This window comes from Scyliorhinus canicula, chromosome 20 (genome assembly GCF_902713615.1).
Source record: "Scyliorhinus canicula chromosome 20, sScyCan1.1, whole genome shotgun sequence".
NCBI classification, from domain to species: Eukaryota; Metazoa; Chordata; class Chondrichthyes; order Carcharhiniformes; family Scyliorhinidae; genus Scyliorhinus; species Scyliorhinus canicula.
In genome coordinates, this window is record NC_052165.1 from 85542339 (window position 1) to 85567915 (window position 25577).

A 25577-nucleotide genomic window follows, 5' to 3' on the forward strand; every position below is an offset into this window, starting at 1 on the left:
TTGGGTTTGTAAATAAAAGGAATTCTGGTGACGGGGCCTCTGCCTCCGTGGATTTATTACACCATCTCACCTCCCCCCCAACCTCAAACCCATGATTCTCGCAGAGCAGCGTTAACACCAACATCCCTTCCACCCTAAATGGCATCAACTAGATATCTTCACCGTGGACTGTACCACCGGGCTCCCTTGTTGGAGGATTCTAGAACCAGGGGACATAGGTTCAAGATAAGAGGCAGAAGGTGTCGAGGGGACATGAGGAAGAACGTTTGTACACGGAGGGTAGTGGGAGTCCGGAATTCGCTGCTCGAATTGGTGCTGGAGACAGAGACCCGAAACTCTTTTAAACAGTACCTGGATCTGCACCTTAAGTGCTGTCAGCTGCAGGGCTGTGGGCCGGGTGCAGGAAGGTGGGGGTTAGAAAGGGCACCTGGGTGTCCTCGGGCTGGCATGGAGAAGATGGGCCGAATGCTCTCTTTCTGTGCTGTAACTTCTCTATGATTCTATGACACTCATTCCTGTTTCTGACTGTGAGGGGCCTACATTAGCTCATATGAATCTTTTTCTCTTTCCCGATCTATAGAAACAATTACAGTCAGTTTTTATGTTTCCCGTTAGTTTACTTTCAAATTATATTTCCCCCTTCAAACCTCGTAGAGCATACAGTGCAGAAGGAGGCCATTCGGCCCATCGATTCTGCACCGACCAACTTAAGCCCTCACTTCCACCCTATCCCCGTAATCCAATAACCGCTCCTAATCTTTTTGGACACGAACAGTGATTTATCATGGCCAATCCACCTAACCTGCACATCTTTGGACTGTGGGAGGAAACCGGAGCAAACCCACGCAGACACGGAGAGAACGTGCAGACTCCGCACAGACCAAGCGGGGAATCAATCTCTTTGCTGAATTTTAAACTATTCCCAATCCTCAGGTCTATTGATTGTTTATTTGTGAATTTGTGTGCCTCTTCTTTGAATCTCATTTCCCTTGTAGCGATGGTTTGTCCACAGTTCCCTTTCTGCACTTGCGCCAAATAGGAATAAATAACTTTTGGAGTTCACCTATTCATTCCTTGAATGCCTGCTATTGCCTGTCCGCTGTCCTTCCTTTCAGTCATGTTTCCCAGTCTGTAATAGCTAATTCATGCCTCGTACCACCATAGTTACCTTTATTGAGGTTCACAACCTTGGTCTCAGAATCATCTAACTCACTATACATCTTGATGAAGAATTCTACCATATTATGGTCACTCATCCCCAAGGGTTCCCAACTAATCCTTTCTCATTGCATAACACCCAGTCGGTGCAGATTCGATGGGCCAAATGGCCTCCTTCTGCACTGTGAATTCTATGATTTGCAATTCTCCAGTTCTCTGGCACCAGCCCCCAATCTACACAAGGCTGGAATAATCCAGATATTGCCTCTACAACTTCCTCCCTTGCTTCCCTTCCTAATCTCGGATGCAGCTCATCTGGTCCTAGTGACTGATGAACTTTAATGGACTCGATGGGCTGAATGTCCTCCTTCTGCACTGTAGGAATTCTATCACAAGTACAACCAGCCTTTCTAAACCTCCTCTTCATCAATTTTCTGCCCATCCTGTGTCTCAAACTACCTCCTCTTTGTTAATGTTGAAATTGTGCTACAAGACAATATGTGCTTTAAATTGGTGATTAAGCACAGCTGTCTTCAGTTGGGGAAGGATTAGGGTGTCAATCCAAGAGTTTCTAAACCAGTTCACTCCGGGGGCGGATTTCTCTGCTCCTGGGAAAAATCGGGAGGGCCGTCGTGAACTCGGCCGAGTTTCACGACGGCCTCGGAGGCCGCTTCTCGCCCCCTATTTTCCTCTCCCGGCGGGGCTAGGAGCGGCGATCCGTAACTCTCGGCCGCGGGGGCGTCGCGCCAAGAATGACGTGGCCGGCGCGCCTAATGACGTCAGCCGCGCATGCGCAGGTTGGCCGCCTCCACGGCTCTAACCCGCGCATGCGCGGCTGACGTCATGACGTTGACCTCAAGACGCAAGACGTGGCAGCTTGATCATGCGGGGCGGCGGAGGGAAAATAGTGCGTCCGATTTGGACGTCGGCCTGACGATCGGTGGGCACCGATCGCGGGCCTGTCCCCTCCCGAGCACAGTCGTGGTGCTCTTTCCTCTGTACTCCCCCCACAAGCCCCAAACGGGCATATCTCACCCGTTTCACGACGGCAGCAACCAGGTGTGGTTGCCGCCATCGTGAAACGATCACGAACTGGGTCGGAGAATCGCTGTTCGCCGTAAAAGACGGCGAGCGGCGATTTTTCCCAGCGGGGGGATTGCGGGGGGGCGCCGTGAAATTTGCCGGGGGGGCCTTCCCGTGATTCTCCCACCCGGCGTGGGGAGCGGAGATTCCCTGTGTGTCAATCCAAGAGTTTCCCTGTGTGTCTGGGAGAAACCAGTAGAGTCTGTGACTGTACTTTGCTGTCGAGGAAATATCCTTGTTTGAAGGTGCAGGCTAACTTCAAACTCATTCTTCCCCAGCATGCAAAGAATTAGCACTCTTTTCTTCCTTGGTAAAGGCTGATGCAAAGTATTAATTCATTACCTTAGTCGCACCTTTTCTCTCAACGTGTGGACTACTTCTTGTTTCTCAATTGGCGCTACGCCTCACCCGATGAGCTATCCACTATCTCGGTGCCCACAGAAACATGTTAAATTCCATTTCATATTGGCTGCCACTCTCTTCTACCCTCATTTCTTTCGGAATTAATTTTTTCATTTCTGCTCTGCATTCTGTCCATTCAGTATCTTCTCCCTTGTGTGTGTCACACGCACCAATTTGCTGTGGTCTTAAATTCCAGCTGTGGTGTCAATCAGAGAGCTGTGTCACCCCGTCGATCACAGGCTGAGAAATGTACATTCACAACACCTGAACCAGCTCTACAAAGGCAGACTTTTGCTTGTTTACCGTGGGATGCCGTACGAACATCATCTTCACATTGAGGAAACCCTCCATCGTGTTGTATGGCAGCACCACCGTGCTATATGGGTAAACTTCAAACAGATCTAGCAGCTCAAGACCGGGCATCAATACACGCTGTGGGCCATCAGCAGCAGCAGAATTGTATTCAACCGCAACCTGCAACCTCATGGTCTGGTATATCCCCCACTCTACTATTATCATCAAGCCAGGGGATCAACTATGATTCAGTGAAGAGTGCAGGAGAGCATGTACCAGTCAGGCAGGGAGGAAGGGGTCGAGCGAGGGAACCGTGGTTTACCAAAGAAGTGGAATCTCTTGTTAAGAGGAAGAAGGAGGCCTATGTGAAGATGAGGCGTGAAGTTTCAGTTGGGGCGCTTGATAGTTACAAGGAAGCGAGGAAGGATCTAAAGAGAGAGCTGAGACGAGCAAGGAGGGGACATGAGAAGTCTTTGGCAGGTAGGATCAAGGAAAACCCAAAAGCTTTCTATAGGTATGTCAGGAATAAAAGAATGACTAGGGTAAGAGTCGGGCAAGTCAAGGACAGCGGTGGGAAGTTGTGTGTGGAGGCTGAGGAGATAAGCGAGATACTAAATGAATACTTTTCGTCAGTATTCACTCAAGAAAAAGATAATATTGTGGAGGAGAATGCTGAGACCCAGGCTATTAGAATAGATGGCATTGAGGTGCGTAGGGAAGAAGTGTTGGCAATTCTGGACAAGGTGAAAATACATAAGTCCCCGGGGCCGGATGGGATTTATCCTAGGATTCTCTGGGAAGCCAGGGAAGAGATTGCTGAGCCTTTGGCTTTGATTTTTAGGTCATCATTGGCTACAGGAATAGTACCAGAGGACTGGAGGATAGCAAATGTGGTCCCTTTGTTCAAGAAGGGGAGTAGAGATAACCCCGGTAACTATAGGCCGGTGAGCCTAACGTCTGTGGTGGGTAAGGTCTTGGAGAGGATTATAAAAGATACGATTTATAATCATCTAGATAGGAATAATATGATTAGGGATAGTCAGCATGGTTTTGTGAAGGGTAGGTCATGCCTCACAAACCTTATCGAGTTCTTTGAGAAGGTGACTGAACAGGTAGACGAGGGTAGAGCAGTTGATGTGGTGTATATGGATTTCAGTAAAGCGTTTGATAAGGTTCCCCACGGTCGGCTATTGCAGAAAATACGGAGGCTGGGGATTGAGGGTGATTTAGAGATGTGGATCAGAAATTGGCTAGTTGAAAGAAGACAGAGAGTGGTAGTTGATGGGAAATGTTCAGAATGGAGTTCAGTTACGAGTGGCGTACCACAAGGATCTGTTCTGGGGCCGTTGCTGTTTGTCATTTTTATAAATGACCTAGAGGAGGGCGCAGAAGGATGGGTGAGTAAATTTGCAGACGACACTAAAGTCGGTGGAGTTGTAGACAGTGCGGAAGGATGTTGCAGGTTACAGAGGGACATAGATAAGCTGCAGAGCTGGGCTGAGAGGTGGCAAATGGAGTTTAATGTGGAGAAGTGTGAGGTGATTCACTTTGGAAAGAATAACAGGAATGCGGAATATTTGGCTAATGGTAAAATTCTTGGTAGTGTGGATGAGCAGAGGGATCTCGGTGTCCATGTACATAGATCCCTGAAAGTTGCCACCCAGGTTGATAGGGTTGTGAAGAAGGCCTATGGTGTGTTGGCCTTTATTGGTAGAGGGATTGAGTTCCGGAGCCATGAGGTCATGTTGCAGTGGTACAAAACTCTAGTACGGCCGCATTTGGAGTATTGCGTACAGTTCTGGTCGCCTCATTATAGGAAGGACGTGGAAGCTTTGGAACGGGTGCAGAGGAGATTTACCAGGATGTTGCCTGGTATGGAGGGAAAATCTTATGAGGAAAGGCTGATGGACTTGAGGTTGTTTTCGTTAGAGAGAAGGAGGTTAAGAGGTGACTTAATGGAGGCATACAAAATGATCAGAGGGTTAGATCGGGTGGACAGCGAGAGCCTTCTCCCGCGGATGGAGGTGGCTAACACGAGAGGACATAGCCTTAAATTGAGGGGTAATAGATATAGGACAGACGTCAGAGGTGGGTTTTTTACGCAAAGAGTGGTGAGGCCGTGGAATGCCCTACCTGCAACAGTAGTGAACTCGCCAACATTGAGGGCATTTAAAAGTTTATTGGATAAGCATATGGATGATAAGGGCATAGTGTAGGTTAGATGGCCTTTAGTTTTTTTCCATGTCGGTGCAACATCGAGGGCCGAAGGGCCTGTACTGCGCTGTATCGTTCTATGTTCTATGCCAGGAGCAACATCAGGCATACCGACAAATGTGTCAACCTGGTGAAGCTACAACACAGCCAAACACCATAACAGCAAGTAATAGACAGAGCTAAAAGATTCCACAACAAACGCATCAGATCTAAGCTCTGTAGTCCTGCCACATCCAGCTGTGAATGGTGGTGGACAATTCAACAACTCACTGGAGGAGGAGGCTCCCCATCCTCAATGATTGCGGAGCCCAGCATATCAGTGAAAAAGACAAGGCTGAGGCATTCGCAATAATCTTCAGCCAGAAGTGCCGAGTGGATGATCCATCTTAGTCTTCTCCGGATGGCCCCAGTATCACAGGTGTCAGTCTTCAGCCAATACCATTCACTCCACGTGATATCAAGAAGTGGCTGAAGGCACTGGACACTGCGAAGGCTGTGGGCCCTGACAATATTCCAGCAATAGTATTGAAGACTTGTGTTCCAGAACTTGCCACACCCCCAGCCAAGCTGTTCCAGTGCAGCTACAACACTGGCATCTACATGGCAATGCAGAGAATTGCCCAGGTGTGTCCTGTACACAAGAAACATGACAAATCCAACCCTGCAGTTACCGCCCCATCAGTCTATTCTCCACCATCAGCAACGTGATGGAAGGAGTCATCAACAGTGGCATCAGGCAGCACTTACTCAGCAATAACCTGCTCACGGACTCTCAGTTTGGGCCTCTGCCAGGGTCACTCAGCTCCTGACCTCATTACAGCCTTGGGTCAAACATGGACAAACATGGACAAAAGAGCTGAATAGCAGAGGCGGGGTGACAGTGACTGCCCTTGACATCAAGGCAGCATTTAACTGACATTCGGAAACACAAGTGCCAGGCAATGACCATCTCCGCAAGAGAGAGTCAAACCATCGCTCATTAGCATTCAATGACATTCCTATCACCGAATCCCTCACAATCAACATCCATGGCCTTGGCATTGACCAAAAACTGAACTAGTATAGCCATATAAACACTAGCTACAAGAGCAGGTCAGAGGCAGGCAATTCTGTGGCTGGTAACTCACCTCCCGACTCCCCAAAGCCTGTCCACCATCTACAAGGCACAAGGCAGGAGTGTAATAGAATACTTATCACTTGCCTGGATGAGTGCAGCTCCAACACTCAAGAAGCTCCACACCATCCAGGTCAAAGCAGCCCACTCGATTGCCCCCCCTTCCACAAACATTCAAACCCTCTACCACCGACAAACAGTGGCAGCCGTGTGTACCATCTATAAGATGCACTGCAGTAACTCATCAAGGTTCCTCAAACAGCAACATCCAAACCCACGACCATCTAGAAGAACAGGGACAGCAGATACCTGGGAACCCCACCACCTGGAGGTTCCCCGCCCAGTCACTCACCAATCTGACATGGAGTTACATCACAGTTCCTACAGTGTCGTTGGTCAAAATCCTGGAACTCCCTCCTCGACAGCACAGTGGGTCAACTTAAACTAAATGGGCTGCAGCAGGATCAGAAGGCAGCACACCATCACATTCTCAATGGCAATTAGGGATGGGCAATAAATGGTGTCGTAGCCAGCGAGATCCACATCACTGAATGAAAATGAAACTGAAAAAAATGAAAATCGCTTATTGTCACGAGTAGGCTTCAATGAAGTTACTGTGAAAAGCCCCTAGTCGCCATATTCGGGCGCCTGTCCAGAGAGGCTGGTACGGGAATCGAACCGTGCTGCTGGCCTGGTTGGTCTGCTTTGAAAGCCAGCGATCTAGCCCACTGAGCTAAACCAGCCCCTGAATGAATAAAGAACGACACAGTGCAGAGAGGGAGTCTGACAGTGCAAGGGGCAAAAAAGCAGGAGATGCTCTTCAAACAGGATCATTCCAGTCATGACCAAACATTCCTGGGAAGGGTCACTCTGTACACAGGGTCAGTGTGGACAGGGGTCACTCTGTACACAGGGTCAGTGAGGACAGGGGTCACTCTGTACACAGGGTCACTGTGGACCGGGGTCACTCTGTACACAGGGTCACTGTGGACAGGGGTCACTCTGTACACAGGGTCAGCGTGGACAGGGGTCACTCTGTACACAGGGTCAGTGTGGACAGGGGTCACTCTGTACACAGGGTCAGTGTGGACAGGGGTCAATGTGTACACAGGGTCAGTGTGGACAGGGGTCACTCTGTACACAGGGTCAGTGTGGACAGGGGTCACTCTGTACACAGGGTCAGTGTGGACAGGGGTCACTCTGTACACAGGGTCAGTGTGGACAGGGGTCACTGTGTATTCAGGGTCTGTATGGTAACTACACTCTCTACACGATCGACTAACTCACTTCTTTCACTGGGAACCTGGTCTGCAGCCGAGATGTAAATTTGTCCTAAAATAGAAAAATACAGAAACAATTCAATCAGAATTACTGGGATCGTTCTCTGCAATGAATGTAACTGTGAAATGGCTCCCCGATGTTCCTGATCATCACTACACTGTGCGACAGGCCAAATGAATCGTAAGGACCGAGTGTGGGTGAGGTAGTCACCTCTAGTGGCATATTATACGGTAAATCCCTGCCTGCTGGCTCCGCCCAGTACGCGGTGTATAAAAGTGTGTGCTCTCCGATGCTGCAGCCATTCTGGTTCCAGCTACAGGAGGCACAACATCTTGGTGAAGAAAGCCTCGATTATTCCACCATTCTCGTCTCGTGGTCATTGACGGTGCATCAGTGGGTCAGGTTTTTGCCTCCACTAACTTGTTGTAGTTTAGTGAAGGTCAGCACACAGTCAAAGATAAAAGGTCATACCGGGGCAGTCAGTAAAAACACTCAGAGAGGACTGGAGCAATGTCAACACAGGCCGTTGTGTACACAGGTTCAGTGAGCTCAATGTTCACTGATTATACAGGTCAGCATTGACTGGGGTCACATTGTACACAGGGTCAGTGCGGACAGGGGTCACTCTGTACACAGGGTCAGTGTGGACAGGGGTCACTCTGTACACAGGGTCAGTGTGGACAGGGGTCACTCTGTACACAGGGTCAGTGTGGACAGGGGTCACTCTGTACACAGGGTCAGTGTGGACAGGGGTCACTCTGTACACAGGGTGAGTGTGGACAGGGGTCACTCTGTACACAGGGTGAGTGTGGACAGGGGTCACTCTGTACACAGGGTCAGTGTGGACAGGGGTCACTCTGTACACAGGGTCAGTGTGGACAAGGGTCACTCTGTACACAGGGCCAGTGTGGACAGGGGTCACTCTGTACACAAGGTCAGTGTGGACAGGGGTCACTCTGTACACAAGGTCAGTGTGGACAGGGGTCACTCTGTACACAGGGTCAGTGTGGACAGGGGTCACTCTGTACACAGGGTCAGTGTGGACAGGGGTCACTCTGTACACAGGGTCAGTGTGGACAGGGGTCACTCTGTACACAGGGTCAGTGTGGACAGGGGTCACTGTGTATTCAGGGTCTGTACGGTAACTACACTCTCTACACGATCGACTAACTCACTTCTTTCACTGGGAACCTGGTCTGCAGCCGAGAAGTAAATTTGTCCTAAAATAGAAAAATACAAAAACAATTCAATCAGAATTACTGGGATCGTTCTCTGCACTGAGTGTAACTGTGAAATGGCTCCCCGATGTTCCTGATCATCACTACACTGTGCGACAGGCCAAATGAATCGCAAGGACCGAGTGTGGGTGAGGTAGTCACCACTAGTGGCATATTATGCGGCAAATCCCTGCCTGCTGGCTCCGCCCAGTACGTGGCGTATAAAAGTGTGTGCTCTCCGATGCTGCAGCCATTCTGGTTCCAGCTACAGGAGGCACAACATCTTGGATGAAGAAAGCCTCGATTGTTCCACCATTCTCGTCTTGTTGTCATTGACGGTGCATCAGTGGGTCAGATTTTTGACTCAACTAACTTGATGTAGTTTAGTAAAGGTCAGCACACAGTCAAAGATAAAAGTTCATACCGGGACAGTCAGTAAAAACACTCAGAGAGGACTGGAGCAATGTCAACACAGGCCGTTGTGTACACAGGTTCAGTGAGCTCAATGTTCACTGATTATACAGGTCAGCATTGACTGGGGTCACTCTGTACACAGGGTCAGTGTGGACAGGGGTCACTCTGTACACAGGGTCAGTGTGGACAGGGGTCACTCTGTACACAGGGTCAGTGTGGACAGGGCTCACTGTGTACAAACTGTCAGTGTGGACAGGGGTCACTCTGTACACAGGGTCAGTGCGGACAGGGGTCACTCTGTACACAGGGTCAGTGTGGACAGGGGTCACTCTGTACACAGGGTCAGTGTGGACAGGGGTCACTCTGTACACAGGGTCAGTGTGGACAGGGTCAGTGTGGACTGGGGTCACTCTGTACACAGTGTCAGTGTGGACAGGGGTCACTCTGTACACAGGGTCAGTGTGGACAGGGGTGACTCTGTACACAGGGTCAGTGTGGGCAGGGGTCACTCTGTACACAGGGTCAGTGTGGACAGGGGTCACTCTGTACACAGGGTCAGTGTGGACAGGGGTCACTCTGTACACAGGGTCAGTGTGGACAGGGGTCACTCTGTACACAGGGTCAGTGTGGACAGGGGTCACTCTGTACACAGGGTCAGTGTGGACAGGGGTCACTCTGTACACAGGGTCAGTGTGGACAGGGGTCACTCTGTACGCAGGGTCAGGGTGGACAGGTGTCACAGTGAACACAGGGTCTGTACGGTAACTACACTCTCTACACGATCGACTAACTCACTTCTTTCACTGGGAACCTGGTCTGCAGCCGAGATGTAAATTTGTCCTAAAATAGAAAAATACAAAAACAATTCAATCAGAATTACTGGGATCCTTCTCTGCACTGAGTGTAAGTGCGAAATGGCTCCCCGATGTTCCTGATCATGCATGGGTTTCCTCCGGGTGCTCCGGTTTCTTCCCACAGTCCAAAGATGTGCGGGTTAGGTGGATTGGCCATGATAAATTCCCCGTAGTGTACTAAAAAAAAAGTAAGGTTAAGGGGGGGATTGTTGGGTTACGGGTATAGGGTGGCTACGTGGGTTTGAGTAGGGTGATCATTGCTCGGCACAACATCGAGGGCCGAAGGGCCTGTTCTGTGCTGTACTGTTCTATGTTCTATCATCACGACACTGTGCGACAGGCCAAATGTATCGTAAGGACCGAGTGTGGGTGACGTAATCACCACTAGTGGCATATTATGCGGTAAATCCCTGCCTGCTGGCTCCGCCCAGTACGCGGTGTATAAAAGTGTGTGCTCTCCGATGCTGCAGCCATTCTGGTTCCAGCTACAGGAGGCACAACATCTTGGTGAAGAAAGCCTCGATTATTCCACCATTCTCGTCTTGTTGTCATTGACGGTGCATCAGTGGGTCAGATTTTTGACTCCACTAACTTGATGTAGTTTAGTGAAGGTCAGCACACAGTCAAAGATAAAAGGTCATACCGGGACAGTAAGTAAAAACACTCAGAGAGGACTGGAGCAATGTCAACACAGGCCGTTGTGTACACAGGTTCAGTGAGCTCAATGTTCACTGTATATACAGGACAGCATTGACTGGGGTCACATTGTACATAGGGTCAGTGCGGACAGGGGTCACTCTGTACACAGGGTCAGTGTGGACAGGGGTCACTCTGTACACAGGGTCAGTGTGTATGGGGTCACTCTGTACACAGGGTCAGTGTGGACAGGGGTCACTCTGAACACAGGGTCAGTGTGTATGGGGTCACTCTGTACACAGGGTCAGTGTGGACAGGGGTCACTCTGTACACAGGGTCAGTGTGGACAGGGTTCATTCTGTACACAGGGTCAGTGCGGAAAGGGGTCACTCTGTACACAGGGTCAGTGTGGACAGGGGTCACTCTGTACACAGGGTCAGTGTGGACAGGGGTCACTCTGTACACAGGGTCAGTGTGGACAGGGGTCACTCTGTACACAGGGTCAGTGTGGACAGGGGTCACTCTGTACACAGGGTCAGTGTGGACAGGGGTCACTCTGTACACAGGGTCAGTGTGGACAGGGGTCACTCTGTACACAGGGTCAGTGTGGACAGGGGTCACGCTGTACACAGGGTCAGTGTGGACAGGGGTCTCTCTGTACACAGGGTCAGTGTGGACAGGGGTCACTCTGTACACAGGGTCAGTGTGGACAGGGGTCACTCTGTACACAGGGTCAGTGTGGACAGGGGTCACTCTGTGCACAAGGTCAGTGTGGACAGGGGTCATTCTGTACACTGGGTCAGTGTGGACAGGGGTCACTCTGTACAGAGGGTCAGTGCGGACAGGGGTCACTCTGTACACAGGGTCAGTGTGGACAGGGGTCACTCTGTACACAGGGTCAGTGTGGACAGGGGTCACTCTGTGCACAGTGTCAGGGTGGACAGGGGTCACTCTGTACACAGGGTCAGAGTAGACAGCGGTCACTCTGTACACAAGGTCAGTGTGGACAGGGGTCACTCGGTACACAGTGTCAGTGTGGACAGGGGTCACTCTGTACGCAGGGTCAGGGTGGACAGGTGTCACAGTGAACACAGGGTCTGTACGGTAACTACACTCTCTACACGATCGACTAACTCACTTCTTTCACTGGGAACCTGGTCTGCAGCCGAGATGTAAATTTGTCCTAAAATAGAAAAATACAAAAACAATTCAATCAGAATTACTGGGCTCCTTCTCTGCACTGAGTGTAAGTGTGAAATGGCTCCCCGATGTTCCTGATCATGCATGGGTTTCCTCCGGGTGCTCCGGTTTCCTCCCACAGTCTAAAGATGTGCGGGTTAGGTGGATTGGCCATGCTAAATTGCCCGTAGTGTACTAAAAAAAAAGTAAGGTTAAGGGGGGGGGGTTGTTGGGTTACGGGTATAGGGTGGCTACGTGGGTTTGAGTAGGGTGATCATTGCTCGGCACAATATCGAGGGCCGAAGGGCCTGTTCTGTGCTGTACTGTTCTATGTTCGATCATCACTGCACTGTGCGACAGACCAAATATATCGCAAGGACCGAGTGTGGGTGAGGTAGTCACCACTAGTGGCATATTATGCGGCAAATCCCTGCCTGCTGGCTCCGCCCAGTACGCGGTGTATAAAAGTGTGTGCTCTCCGATGCTGCAGCCATTCTGGTTCCAGCTACAGGAGGCACGACATCTTGGATGAAGAAAGCCTCGATTATTCCACCATTCTCGTCTTGTTGTCATTGACGGTGCATCAGTGGGTCAGATTTTTGTCTCCACTAACTTGATGTAGTTTAGTGAAGGTCAGCACACAGTCAAAGATAAAAGGTCATACCGGGACAGTCATTAAACACACTCAAAGAGGACTGGAGCAGTGTCAACACAGGCCGTTGTGTACACAGGTTCAGTGAGTTCAATGTTCACTGTATATACAGCCCAGCATTGACTGGGGTCACATTGTACACAGGGTCAGTGTGGACAGGGGTCACTCTGTACACAGCGTCAGTGTGGACAGGGGTCACTCTGTACACAGGGTCAGTGTGGACAAGGGTCACATTGTACATAGGGTCAGTGCGGACAGGGGTCACTCTGTACACAGGGTCAGTGTGGACAGGGGTCACTTTGTACACAGGGTCAGTGTGGACAGTGGACACTCTGTACACAGGGTCAGTGTGGACAGGGGTCACTCTGTACACAGGGTCAGTGTGGACAGGGGTCACTCTGTACACAGGGTCAGTGTGGACAGGGGTCACTCTGTACACAGGGTCAGTGGGAAAAGGGGTCACTCTGTACACAGGGTCAGTGTGGACAGACGTCACTCTGTACACAGGGTCAGTGTGGACAGGGGTCATTCTGTACACAGGGTCAGTGTGGACATGGGACACTCTGTACACAGGGTCAGTGTGGACAGGGGTCACTCTGTACACAGGGTCAGTGTGGACAGACGTCACTCTGTACACAGGGTCAGTGTGGACAGGGGTCATTCTGTACACAGGGTCAGTGTGGACACAGGGTCAGTGTGGACAGGGGACACTCTGTACACAGGGTCAGTGTGGACAGGGGACACTCTGTACACAGGGTCAGTGTGGACAGGGGTCACTCTGTACATAGGGTCAGTGTGGACAGGGGTCACTCTGTACACAGGGTCAGTGTGGACTGGGGTCACTATGTAAACAGGGTCAGTGTGGACAGGGGTCACTCTGTACACAGGGTCAGTGTGGACAGGGGTCACTCTGTACACAGCGTCAGCATGGACAGGGGTCACTCTGTACACAGGGTCAGCGTGGACAGGGGTCACTCTGTACACAGGGTCAGTGTGGACAGGGGTCACTCTGTACACAGGGTCAGTGTGGACAGGGGTCACTCTGTACACAGGGGTCACTCTGTACACAGGGTCCGTGTGGACAGGGGTCACTGTGTACACAAGGTCAGTGTGGACAGGGGTCACTCTGTACACAGGGTCAGTGTGGACAGGGGTCACTCTGTACACAGGGTCAGTGTGGACAGGGGTCACTCTGTACACAGGGTCAGTGTGGACAGGGGTCACTCTGTACACAGGGTCAGTGTGGACAGGGGTCACTCTGTACACAGGGTCAGTGTGGACAGGGGTCACTCTGTACACAGGGTCAGTGTGGACAGGGGTCACTCTGTACACAGGGTCAGTGTGGACAGGGGTCATTCTGTACACAGGGTCAGTGTGGACAGGTGTCACTCTGTACACAGGGTCAGTGTGGACAGGGGTCACTCTGTACACAGGGTCAGTGTGGACAGGGGTCACTCTGTACACAGGGTCAGTGTGGACAGGGGTCACTCTGTACACAGGGTCAGTGTGGACAGGGGTCACTCTGTACACAGGGTCAGTGTGGACAGGGGTCACTCTACACAGGGTCAGTGTGGACAGGGGTCACTCTGTACACAGGGTCAGTGTGGACAGGGGTCACTCTGTACACAGGGTCAGTGTGGACAGGGGTCACTCTGTACACAGGGTCAGTGTGGACAGGGGTCACTCTGTACACAGGGTCAGTGTGGACAGGGGTCACTCTGTACACAGGGTCAGTGTGGACAGGGGTCACTCTGTACCCAGGGTCAGTGTGGACAGGGGTCACTGTGTACACAGGGTCAGTGTGGACAGGTGTCACTCTGTACACAGGGTCAGTGTGGACAGGTGTCACTCTGTACACAGGGTCAGTGTGGACAGGGCCACTGTGTACACCTGGCCACTTTGGATAGGATTCACTGTCTATCAACAATTAACTAACTCACTTATTTCACTGGAAGACTGGTGTCAAACTGAGATACATAATTGGCCTAAAATTAAAAACACAGAAAGAAATCCATGAGAAACTGTGGGATCGTTCTCTACACTGGGTGTAACTAGGAAAGTGACCCTGAGATCCTCGGGATGGTTCCTGCACTGAAGTAACTGGGAAAGGGTTCCCTGACTCCTCGGGATGGTTCCCCCTCTGTGTGTGTAACGTGATATCAATTCCCTGGAGAGTCAGTGAGATAAATGTGGCCCATTGGCAAATTCTGCACAGACACAAAGGTCATTGCGGCCAGAGTTCATGTATCACAGGGTCAATGTGGACAGGGGTCACTCTGTACACAGGGTCAGTGTGGACAGGGGTCAGTCTGTACACAGGGTCAGTGTGGACAGGGGTCACTCTCTACACAGGGTCAGTGTGGACAGGGGTCACTTTGAACACAGGGTCAGTGTGGACAGGGGTCACTCTACACAGGGTCAGTGTTGACAGGGGTCACTCTGTACACAGCGTCAGTGTGGACAGGGGTCACTTTGTACCCAGGGTCAGTGTGGACAGGGGTCACTCTGTACACAGGGTCAGTGTGGACAGGGGTCACTCTGTACACAGGGTCAGTGTGGACAGGGGTCACTCTGTACACAGGGTCAGTGTGGACAGGGGTCATTCTGTACACAGGGTCAGTGTAGACAGGGTTCACTCTGTCCACAGGGTCAGTGTAGACAGGGTTCACTCGGTCCACAGGGTCAGTGTAGACAGGAGTCACTCAGTACACAGGGTCAGTGTCGACAGGGGTCACTCTGTACAAGGTCAGTGTCGACAGGGGTCACTCTGTACAGGGTCAGCGTGGACAGGGGTCACTCTGTACACAGGGTCAGTGTGGACAGAGGTCACTCTGTACACAGTGTCAGTGTGGACAGGGGTCACAGTGAACACAGGGACTGTACGGTAACTACACTCTCTGCACGATCGACTAACTCACTTCTTTCACTGGGAACCTGGTCTGCAGCCGAGATGTAAATGTGTCCTAAAATAGAAAAATACAAAAACAATTCAATCAGAATTACTGGGATCCTTCTCTGCACTGAGTGTAACTGTGAAATGGCTCCCCGATGTTCCTGATCATCACTACACTGTGCGACAGGCCAAATGAATCGCAAGGACCGAGTGTGGGTGAGGTAGTCACCACTAGTGGCATATTATACGGTAAATCCCTGCCTGCTGGCTCCGCCCAGTACGTGGCGTATAAAAGTGTGTGCTCTCCGATGCTGCAGCCATTCTGGTTCCAGCTACAGGAGGCACAACATCTTGGTGAAGAAAGCCTCGATTATTCCACCATTCTCGTCTTGTTGTCATTGACGGTGCATCAGTGGGTCAGATTTTTGACTCCACTAACTTGATGTAGTTTAGTGAAGGTCAGCACACAGTCAAAGATAAAAGGTCATACCGGGGCAGTCAGTAAACACACTCAAAGAGGACTGGAGCAGTGTCAACACAGGCCGTTGTGTACACAGGTTCAGTGAGCTCAACCTTCACTGTATATACAGCCCAGCATTGACTGGGGTCACATTGTACATAGGGTCAGAGCGGACAGGGGTCACTCTGTACACAGGGTCAGTGTGGACAGGGGTCACTGAGTACACAGGGTCAGTGTGGACAGGGGTCACTCTGTACACAAGGTCAGTGTGGACAGGGGTCACTCTGTACACAGGGTCAGTGTGGACAGGGGTCACTCTGTACACAGGGTCAGTGTGGACAGGGGTCACTCTGTACACAGGGTCAGTGTGGACAGGGGTCACTCTGTACACAGGGTCAGTGTGGACAGGGGTCACTCTGTACACAGGGTCAGTGTGGACAGGGGTCACTCTGTACACAGGGTCAGTGTGGACAGGGGTCACTCTGTAAACAGGGTCAGTGTGGACAGGGGTCAATGTGCACTTGGTCAGTGTGGACAGGGGTCACTCTGAACACAGGGTGAGTGTGGACAGGGGTCACTCTGTACACGGTGTTAGTGTGGACAGGGGACACGGTGTGTACAGGGACAGTGTGGACAGGGGTCACTGTGGACACAGGGTCAGTGTGGACAGGGGTCACTGTGGACACAGGGTCAGTGTGGACAGGGGTCAGTGTGGACAGGGGTCAGTGTGGACAGGGGTCAGTGTGGACAGTGGTCAGTGTGGACAGGGGTCAGTGTGGACAGGGGTCACTGTGGACACAGGGTCAGGGTGGACACAGGGTCAGTGTGGACAGGGGTCAGTGTGGACAGGGGTCAGTGTGGACAGGGGTCAGTGTGGACAGGGGTCAGTGTGGACAGGGGTCAGTGTGGACAGGGGTCAGTGTGGACAGGGGTCAGTGTGGACAGGGGTCAGTGTGGACAGGGGTCAGTGTGGACAGGGGTCACTCTGTACACAGGGTCAGTGTGGACAGGGGTCACTCTGTACACAGGGTCAGTGTGGACAGGGGTCACTCGGTACACAGGGTCAGTGTGGACAGGGATCACTCTGTACACAGTGTCAGTGTGGACAGGGGTCACTCTGTACACAGGGTCAGTGTGGACAGGGGTCACTCTGTACACAGGGTCAATGTGGACAGGGGTCACTCTGTACACAGGGTCAGTGTGGACAGGGGTCACTCTGTACACAGTGTCAGTGTGGACAGGGGTCACTCTGTACACAGGGTCTGTGTGGACAGGGGTCACTCTGTACACAGTGTCAGTGTGGACAGGGATCACTCTGTACACAGTGTCAGGGTGGACAGGTGTCACAGTGAACACAGGGACTGTACGGTAACTACACTCTCTACACGATCGACTAACTCACTTCTTTCACTGGGAACCTGGTCTGCAGCCGAGATGTAAATTTGTCCTAAAATAGAAAAATACAAAAACAATTCAATCAGAATTACTGGGATCCTTCTCTGCACTGAGTGTAAGTGTGAAATGGCTCCCCGATGTTCCTGATCATCACTACACTGTGCGACAGGCCAAATGAATCGTAAGGACCGAGTGTGGGTGAGGTAGTCACCTCTAGTGGCATATTATACGGTAAATCCCTGCCTGCTGGCTCCGCCCAGTACGCGGTGTATAAAAGTGTGTGCTCTCCGATGCTGCAGCCATTCTGGTTCCAGCTACAGGAGGCACAACATCTTGGTGAAGAAAGCCTCGATTATTCCACCATTCTCGTCTTGTTGTCATTGACGGTGCATCAGTGGGTCAGATTTTTGACTCCACTAACTTGATGTAGTTTAGTGAAGGTCAGCACACAGTCAAAGATAAAAGGTCATACCGGGGCAGTCAGTAAACACACTCAAAGAGGACTGGAGCAGTGTCAACACAGGCCGTTGTGTACACAGGTTCAGTGAGTTCAACCTTCACTGTATATACAGCCCAGCATTGACTGGGGTCACATTGTACATAGGGTCAGAGCGGACAGGGGTCACTCTGTACACAGGGTCAGTGTGGACAGTGGTCACTCTGTACACAGGGTCAGTGTGGACAGGGGTCACTCTGTACACAGGGTCAGTGTGGACAGGGGTGCCTCTGTACACAGGGTCAGTGTGCCATGATGTGGAGATGCCGGCGTTGGACTGGGGTGAGCACAGTAAGAAGTCTTACAACACCAGGTTAAAGTCCAACAGGTTTGTTTCAAACACGAGCTTTCGGAGCACGGCTCCGTCTTCAGGTGAATCCTGAAGAAGGAGCCGTGCTCCGAAAGCTCGTGTTTGAAACAAACCTGTTGGACTTTAACCTGGTGTTGTAAGACTTCTTACTAGGGTCAGTGTGGACAGGGGTCACTGTGTACACCTGGTCACTTTGGATAGGAGTCACTGTCTATCAACAATTAACTAACTCACTTGTTTCACTGGAAGACTGGTGTCAAACTGAGATACATAATTGGCCTAAAATTAAAAACACAGAAAGAAATCCATCAGAAAGTGTGGGATCGTTCTCTACACTGGGTGTAACTAGGAAAGTGACCCTGAGATCCTCGGGATGGTTCCTGCACTGAAGTAACTGGGAAAGTGTTCCCTGACTCCTCGGGATGGTTCCCCCTCTGTGTGTGTAACGTGATATCAATTCCCTGGAGAGTCAGTGAGATAAATGTGGCCCATTGGCAAATTCTGCACAGACACAAAGGTCATTGCGGCCAGAGTTCATGTATCACAGGGTCAGTGTGGACAGGGGTCAGTCTGTACACAGGGTCAGTGTGGACAGGGGTCAGTCTGTACACAGGGTCAGTGTGGACAGGGGTCACTCTGCACACAGGATCAGTGTGGACAGGGGTCAGTCTGTACACAGGGTCAGTGTGGACAGGGGTCACTCTGTACACAGGTTCAGTGTGGACAGGGGTCACTCTGTACACAGGGTCAGTGTGGATAGGGGTCACTCTGTACACAGGGTCAGTGTGGACAGGGGTCACTCTGTACACAGGGTCAGTGCGGACAGGGGTCACTCTGTACACAGGGTCCGTGTGGACAGGGGTCACTCTGTACACAGCGTCAGTGTGGACAGGTGTCACTCTGTACACAGGGTCAGTGTGGACAGGTGTCACTCTGTACACAGGGTCAGCGTGGACAGGGGTCACTCTGTACACAGGGTCAGTGTGGACAGGGGTCACTCTGTACACAGGGTCAGTGTGGACAGGGGTCACTCTGTACACAGGGTCAGTGTGGACAGGGGCCACTCTGTACACAGGGTCAGTGTGGACAGGGGTCACTCTGTACGCAAGGTCAGTGTGGACAGGGGTCACTCTGTACGCAGGGTCAGTGTGTACAGGGGTCACTCTGTACGCAGGGTCAGTGTGGACAGGGGTCACTCTGTACACAGCGTCAGAGGGATCAGGGGTCACTGTGTACACCTGGTCACTTTGGATAGGAGTCACTGTCTATCAACAATTAACTAACTCACTTGTTTCACTGGAAGACTGGTGTCAAACTGAGATACATAATTGGCCTAAAATTAAAAACACAGAAAGAAATCCATGAGAAACTGTGGGATCGTTCTCTACACTGGGTGTAACTAGGAAAGTGACCCTGAGATCCTCGGGATGGTTCCTGCACTGAAGTAACTGGGAAAGGGTTCCCTGACTCCTCGGTATGGTTCCCTCTCTGTGTGTGTAACGTGATATCAATTCCCTGGAGAGTCAGTGAGATAAATGTGGCCCATTGGCAAATTCTGCACAGACACAAAGGTCATTGCGGCCTGCTTTCATTATCACAGGGTCAGTGTGGACAGGGGTCACTCTGTACACAGGGTCAGAGGGATCAGGGGTCACTCTGTACACAGGGTCAGTGTGGACAGGGGTCACTCTGTACACAGGGTCAGTGCGGACAGGGGTCATTCTGTACACAGGGTCAGAGGGATCAGGGGTCACTCTGTACACAGGGTCAGTGTGGACAGGGGTCACTCTGTACACAGGGTCAGTGCGGACAGGGGTCACTCTGTACACAGGGTCAGTGTGGACAGGGGTCACTCTGTACACAGGGTCAGTGCGGACAGGGGTCACTGTGTACACAGGGTCAGTGCGGACAGGGGTCACTCTGTACAGGGTCAGTGTGGACAGGGGTCACTCTGTACACAGGGTCAGTGTGGACAGAGGTCACTCTGTACACAGTGTCAGTGTGGACAGGGGTCACTCTGTTCACAGTGGAAGTGCGGACAGGGGTCACTCTGTACACAGGGTCAGTGTGGACAGGGGTCACTCTGTACACAGCGTCAGTGTGGACAGGGGTCACTCTGTACACAGTGTCAGTGTGGACAGGGGTCACTCTGTTCACAGTGGAAGTGCGGACAGGGGTCACTCTGTACACAGGGTCAGTGTGGACAGGGGTCACTCTGTACACAGCGTCAGTGTGGACAGGGGTCACTCTGTACACAGGGCCAGCGTGGACAGGTGTCACTCTGTACACAGGGTCAGTGTGGACAGGGGTCACTCTGTACACAGGGTCAGTGTGGACAGGTGTCACTCTGTACACAGGGTCAGCGTGGACAGGGGTCACTCTGTACACAGGGTCAGTGTGGACAGGGGTCACTCTGTACACAGGGTCAGTGTGGACAGGGGTCACTCTGTACACAGGGTCAGTGCGGACAGGGGTCACTCTGTACACAGGGTCCGTGTGGACAGGGGTCACTCTGTACACAGGGTCAGTGTGGACAGGGGTCACTCTGTACACAGCGTCAGTGTGGACAGGTGTCACTCTGTACACAGGGTCAGTGTGGACAGGTGTCACTCTGTACACAGGGTCAGCGTGGACAGGGGTCACTCTGTACACAGGGTCAGTGTGGACAGGGGTCACTCTGTACACAGGGTCAGTGTGGACAGGGGTCACTCTGTACACAGGGTCAGTGTGGACAGGGGTCACTCTGTACACAGGGTCAGTGTGGACAGGGGCCACTCTGTACACAGGGTCAGTGTGGACAGGGGTCACTCTGTACGCAGGGTCAGTGTGGACAGGGGTCACTCTGTACGCAGGGTCAGTGTGTACAGGGGTCACTCTGTACGCAGGGTCAGTGTGGACAGGGGTCACTCTGTACACAGCGTCAGAGGGATCAGGGGTCACTGTGTACACCTGGTCACTTTGGATAGGAGTCACTGTCTATCAACAATTAACTAACTCACTTGTTTCACTGGAAGACTGGTGTGAAACTGAGATACATAATTGGCCTAAAATTAAAAACACAGAAAGAAATCCATCAGAAAGTGTGGGATCGTTCTCTACACTGGGTGTAACTAGGAAAGTGACCCTGAGATCCTCGGGATGGTTCCTGCACTGAAGTAACTGGGAAAGGGTTCCCTGACTCCTCGGTATGGTTCCCTCTCTGTGTGTGTAACGTGATATCAATTCCCTGGAGAGTCAGTGAGATAAATGTGGCCCATTGGCAAATTCTGCACAGACACAAAGGTCATTGCGGCCTGATTTCATTATCACAGGGTCAGTGTGGACAGGGGTCACTCTGTACACAGGGTCAGAGGGATCAGGGGTCACTCTGTACACAGGGTCAGTGTGGACAGGGGTCACTCTGTACACAGGGTCAGTGCGGACAGGGGTCATTCTGTACACAGGGTCAGAGGGATCAGGGGTCACTCTGTACACAGGGTCAGTGTGGACAGGGGTCACTCTGTACACAGGGTCAGTGCGGACAGGGGTCACTCTGTACACAGGCTCAGTGTGGACAGGGGTCACTCTGTACACAGGGTCAGTGCGGACAGGGGTCACTCTGTACACAGGGTCAGTGTGGACAGGGGTCACTCTGTACACAGGGTCAGTGTGGACAGAGGTCACTCTGTACACAGTGTCAGTGTGGACAGGGGTCACTCTGTTCACAGTGGAAGTGCGGACAGGGGTCACTCTGTACACAGGGTCAGTGTGGACAGGGGTCACTCTGTACACAGCGTCAGTGTGGACAGGGGTCACTCTGTACACAGTGTCAGTGTGGACAGGGGTCACTCTGTTCACAGTGGAAGTGCGGACAGGGGTCACTCTGTACACAGGGTCAGTGTGGACAGGGGTCACTCTGTACACAGCGTCAGTGTGGACAGGGGTCACTCTGTACACAGGGCCAGCGTGGACAGGTGTCACTCTGTACACAGGGTCAGTGTGGACAGGGGTCACTCTGTACACAGGGTCAGTGTGGACAGGTGTCACTCTGTACACAGGGTCAGCGTGGACAGGGGTCACTCTGTACACAGGGTCAGTGTGGACAGGGGTCACTCTGTACACAGGGTCAGTGTGGACAGGGGTCACTCTGTACACAGGGTCAGTGCGGACAGGGGTCACTCTGTACACAGGGTCCGTGTGGACAGGGGTCACTCTGTACACAGGGTCAGTGTGGACAGGGGTCACTCTGTACACAGCGTCAGTGTGGACAGGTGTCACTCTGTACACAGGGTCAGTGTGGACAGGTGTCACTCTGTACACAGGGTCAGCGTGGACAGGGGTCACTCTGTACACAGGGTCAGTGTGGACAGGGGTCACTCTGTACACAGGGTCAGTGTGGACAGGGGTCACTCTGTACACAGGGTCAGTGTGGACAGGGGTCACTCTGTACACAGGGTCAGTGTGGACAGGGGCCACTCTGTACACAGGGTCAGTGTGGACAGGGGTCACTCTGTACGCAGGGTCAGTGTGGACAGGGGTCACTCTGTACGCAGGGTCAGTGTGTACAGGGGTCACTCTGTACGCAGGGTCAGTGTGGACAGGGGTCACTCTGTACACAGCGTCAGAGGGATCAGGGGTCACTGTGTACACCTGGTCACTTTGGATAGGAGTCACTGTCTATCAACAATTAACTAACTCACTTGTTTCACTGGAAGACTGGTGTCAAACTGAGATACATAATTGGCCTAAAATTAAAAACACAGAAAGAAATCCATCAGAAAGTGTGGGATCGTTCTCTACACTGGGTGTAACTAGGAAAGTGACCCTGAGATCCTCGGGATGGTTCCTGCACTGAAGTAACTGGGAAAGGGTTCCCTGACTCCTCGGGATGGTTCCCTCTGTGTGTGTGTAACGTGATATCAATTCCCTGGAGAGTCAGTGAGATAAATGTGGCCCATTGGCAAATTCTGCACAGACACAAAGGTCATTGCGGCCAGAGTTCATTATCACAAGGTCAGTGTGGACAGGGGTCATTCTGTACACAGGGTCAGAGGGATCAGGGGTCACTCTGTACACAGGGTCAGTGTGGACAGGGGTCACTCTGTACACAGGGTCAGTGCGGACAGGGGTCACTGTGTACACAGGGTCAGTGCGGACAGGGGTCACTCTGTACACAGGGTCAGTGTGGACAGGGGTCACTCTGTACACAGGGTCAGTGCGGACAGGGGTCACTGTGTACACAGGGTCAGTGCGGACAGGGGTCACTCTGTACACAGGGTCAGTGTGGACAGGGGTCACTCTGTACACAGGGTCAGTGTGGACAGAGGTCACTCTGTACACAGTGTCAGTGTGGACAGGGGTCACTCTGTTCACAGTGGAAGTGCGGACATGGGTCACTCTGTACACAGGGTCAGTGTGGACAGGGGTCACTCTGTACACAGCGTCAGTGTGGACAGGGGTCACTCTGTACACAGTGTCAGTGTGGACAGGGGTCACTCTGTTCACAGTGGAAGTGCGGACAGGGGTCACTCTGTACACAGGGTCAGTGTGGACAGGGGTCACTCTGTACACAGCGTCAGTGTGGACAGGGGTCACTCTGTACACAGGGCCAGCGTGGACAGGTGTCTCTCTGTACACAGGGTCAGTGTGGACAGGGGTCACTCTGTACACAGGGTCAGTGTGGACAGGTGTCACTCTGTACACAGGGTCAGCGTGGACAGGGGTCACTCTGTACACAGGGTCAGCGTGGACAGGGGTCACTCTGTACACAGGGTCAGTGTGGACAGGGGTCACTCTGTACACAGGGTCAGTGTGGACAGGGGTCACTCTGTACACAGGGTCAGTGTGGTCAGGGGTCACTCTGTACACAGTGTCAGTGTGGACAGGGGTCACTCTGTACACAGGGTCAGTGTGGACAGGGGTCACTCTGTACACAGGGTCAGTGTGGACAGGGGTCACTCTGTACACAGGGTCAGTGTGGACAGGGGTCACTCTGTACACAGGGTCAGTGTGGACAGGGGTCACTCTGTACACAGGGTCAGTGTGGACAGGGGTCACTCTGTACACAGGGTCAGTGTGGACAGGGGTCACTCTGTACACAGGGTCAATGTGGACAGGGGTCACATTGTACACAGGGTCAGTATGAACAGGGGTCACTCTGTACACAGGGTCAGTGTGGACAGGGGTCACTCTGTACACAGGGTCAGTGCGGACAGGGGTCACTGTGTACACAGGGTCAGTGCGGACAGGGGTCACTCTGTACACAGGGTCAGTGTGGACAGGGGTCACTCTGTACACAGGGTCAGTGTGGACAGAGGTCACTCTGTACACAGTGTCAGTGTGGACAGGGGTCACTCTGTTCACAGTGGAAGTGCGGACAGGGGTCACTCTGTACACAGGGTCAGTGTGGACAGGGGTCACTCTGTACACAGCGTCAGTGTGGACAGGGGTCACTCTGTACACAGGGCCAGTTTGGACAGGGGTCACTCTGTACACAGTGGAAGTGCGGACAGGGGTCACTCTGTACACAGTGGAAGTGCGGACAGGGGTCACTCTGTACACAGGGTCAGTGTGGACAGGGGTCACTCTGTACACAGCGTCAGTGTGGACAGGGGTCACTCTGTACACAGGGCCAGCGTGGACAGGTGTCACTCTGTACACAGGGTCAGTGTGGACAGGGGTCACTCTGTACACAGGGTCAGTGTGGACAGGTGTCACTCTGTACACAGGGTCAGCGTGGACAGGGGTCACTCTGTACACAGGGTCAGTGTGGACAGGGGTCACTCTGTACACAGGGTCAGTGTGGACAGGGGTCACTCTGTACACAGGGTCAGTGTGGACAGGGGTCACTCTGTACACAGGGTCAGTGTGGACAGGGGTCACTCTGTACACAGGGTCAGTGTGGACAGGGGTCACTCTGTACACAGGGGTCACTCTGTACACAGGGTCAGTGTGGACAGGGGTCACTCTGTACACAGGGTCAGTGTGGACAGGGGTCACTCTGTACACAGGGTCAGTGTGCCATGATGTGGAGATGCCGGCGTTGGACTGGGGTGAGCACAGTAAGAAGTCTTACAACACCAGGTTAAAGTCCAACAGGTTTGTTTCAAACACGAGCTTTCGGAGCACGGCTCCTTCTTCAGGTGAATCCTGAAGAAGGAGCCGTGCTCCGAAAGCTCGTGTTTGAAACAAACCTGTTGGACTTTAACCTGGTGTTGTAAGACTTCTTACTAGGGTCAGTGTGGACAGGGGTCACTGTGTACACCTGGTCACTTTGGATAGGAGTCACTGTCTATCAACAATTAACTAACTCACTTGTTTCACTGGAAGACTGGTGTGAAACTGAGATACATAATTGGCCTAAAATTAAAAACACAGAAAGAAATCCATCAGAAAGTGTGGGATCGTTCTCTACACTGGGTGTAACTAGGAAAGTGACCCTGAGATCCTCGGGATGGTTCCTGCACTGAAGTAACTGGGAAAGTGTTCCCTGACTCCTCGGGATGGTTCCCCCTCTGTGTGTGTAACGTGATATCAATTCCCTGGA

General features: G+C 52.1%; 1 protein-coding gene across 1 annotated transcript in view; it reads right to left on the reverse strand.

Annotated features, from left to right (window-relative positions):
- Positions 1-25577, reverse strand: part of LOC119954781 (F-actin-monooxygenase MICAL3-like) — a 194071-nt gene that overhangs the window by 73655 nt on the left and 94839 nt on the right. Inside the window, exons 24-27 of the mRNA XM_038780321.1 lie at positions 17254-17298; positions 15417-15461; positions 11806-11850; positions 7553-7597 (exon numbers count right to left, since the gene is read on the reverse strand). Of these exons, the coding sequence (XP_038636249.1) occupies positions 7553-7597; positions 11806-11850; positions 15417-15461; positions 17254-17298 (180 nt within the window). The remainder of the gene's footprint in view (positions 1-7552; positions 7598-11805; positions 11851-15416; positions 15462-17253; positions 17299-25577) is intronic.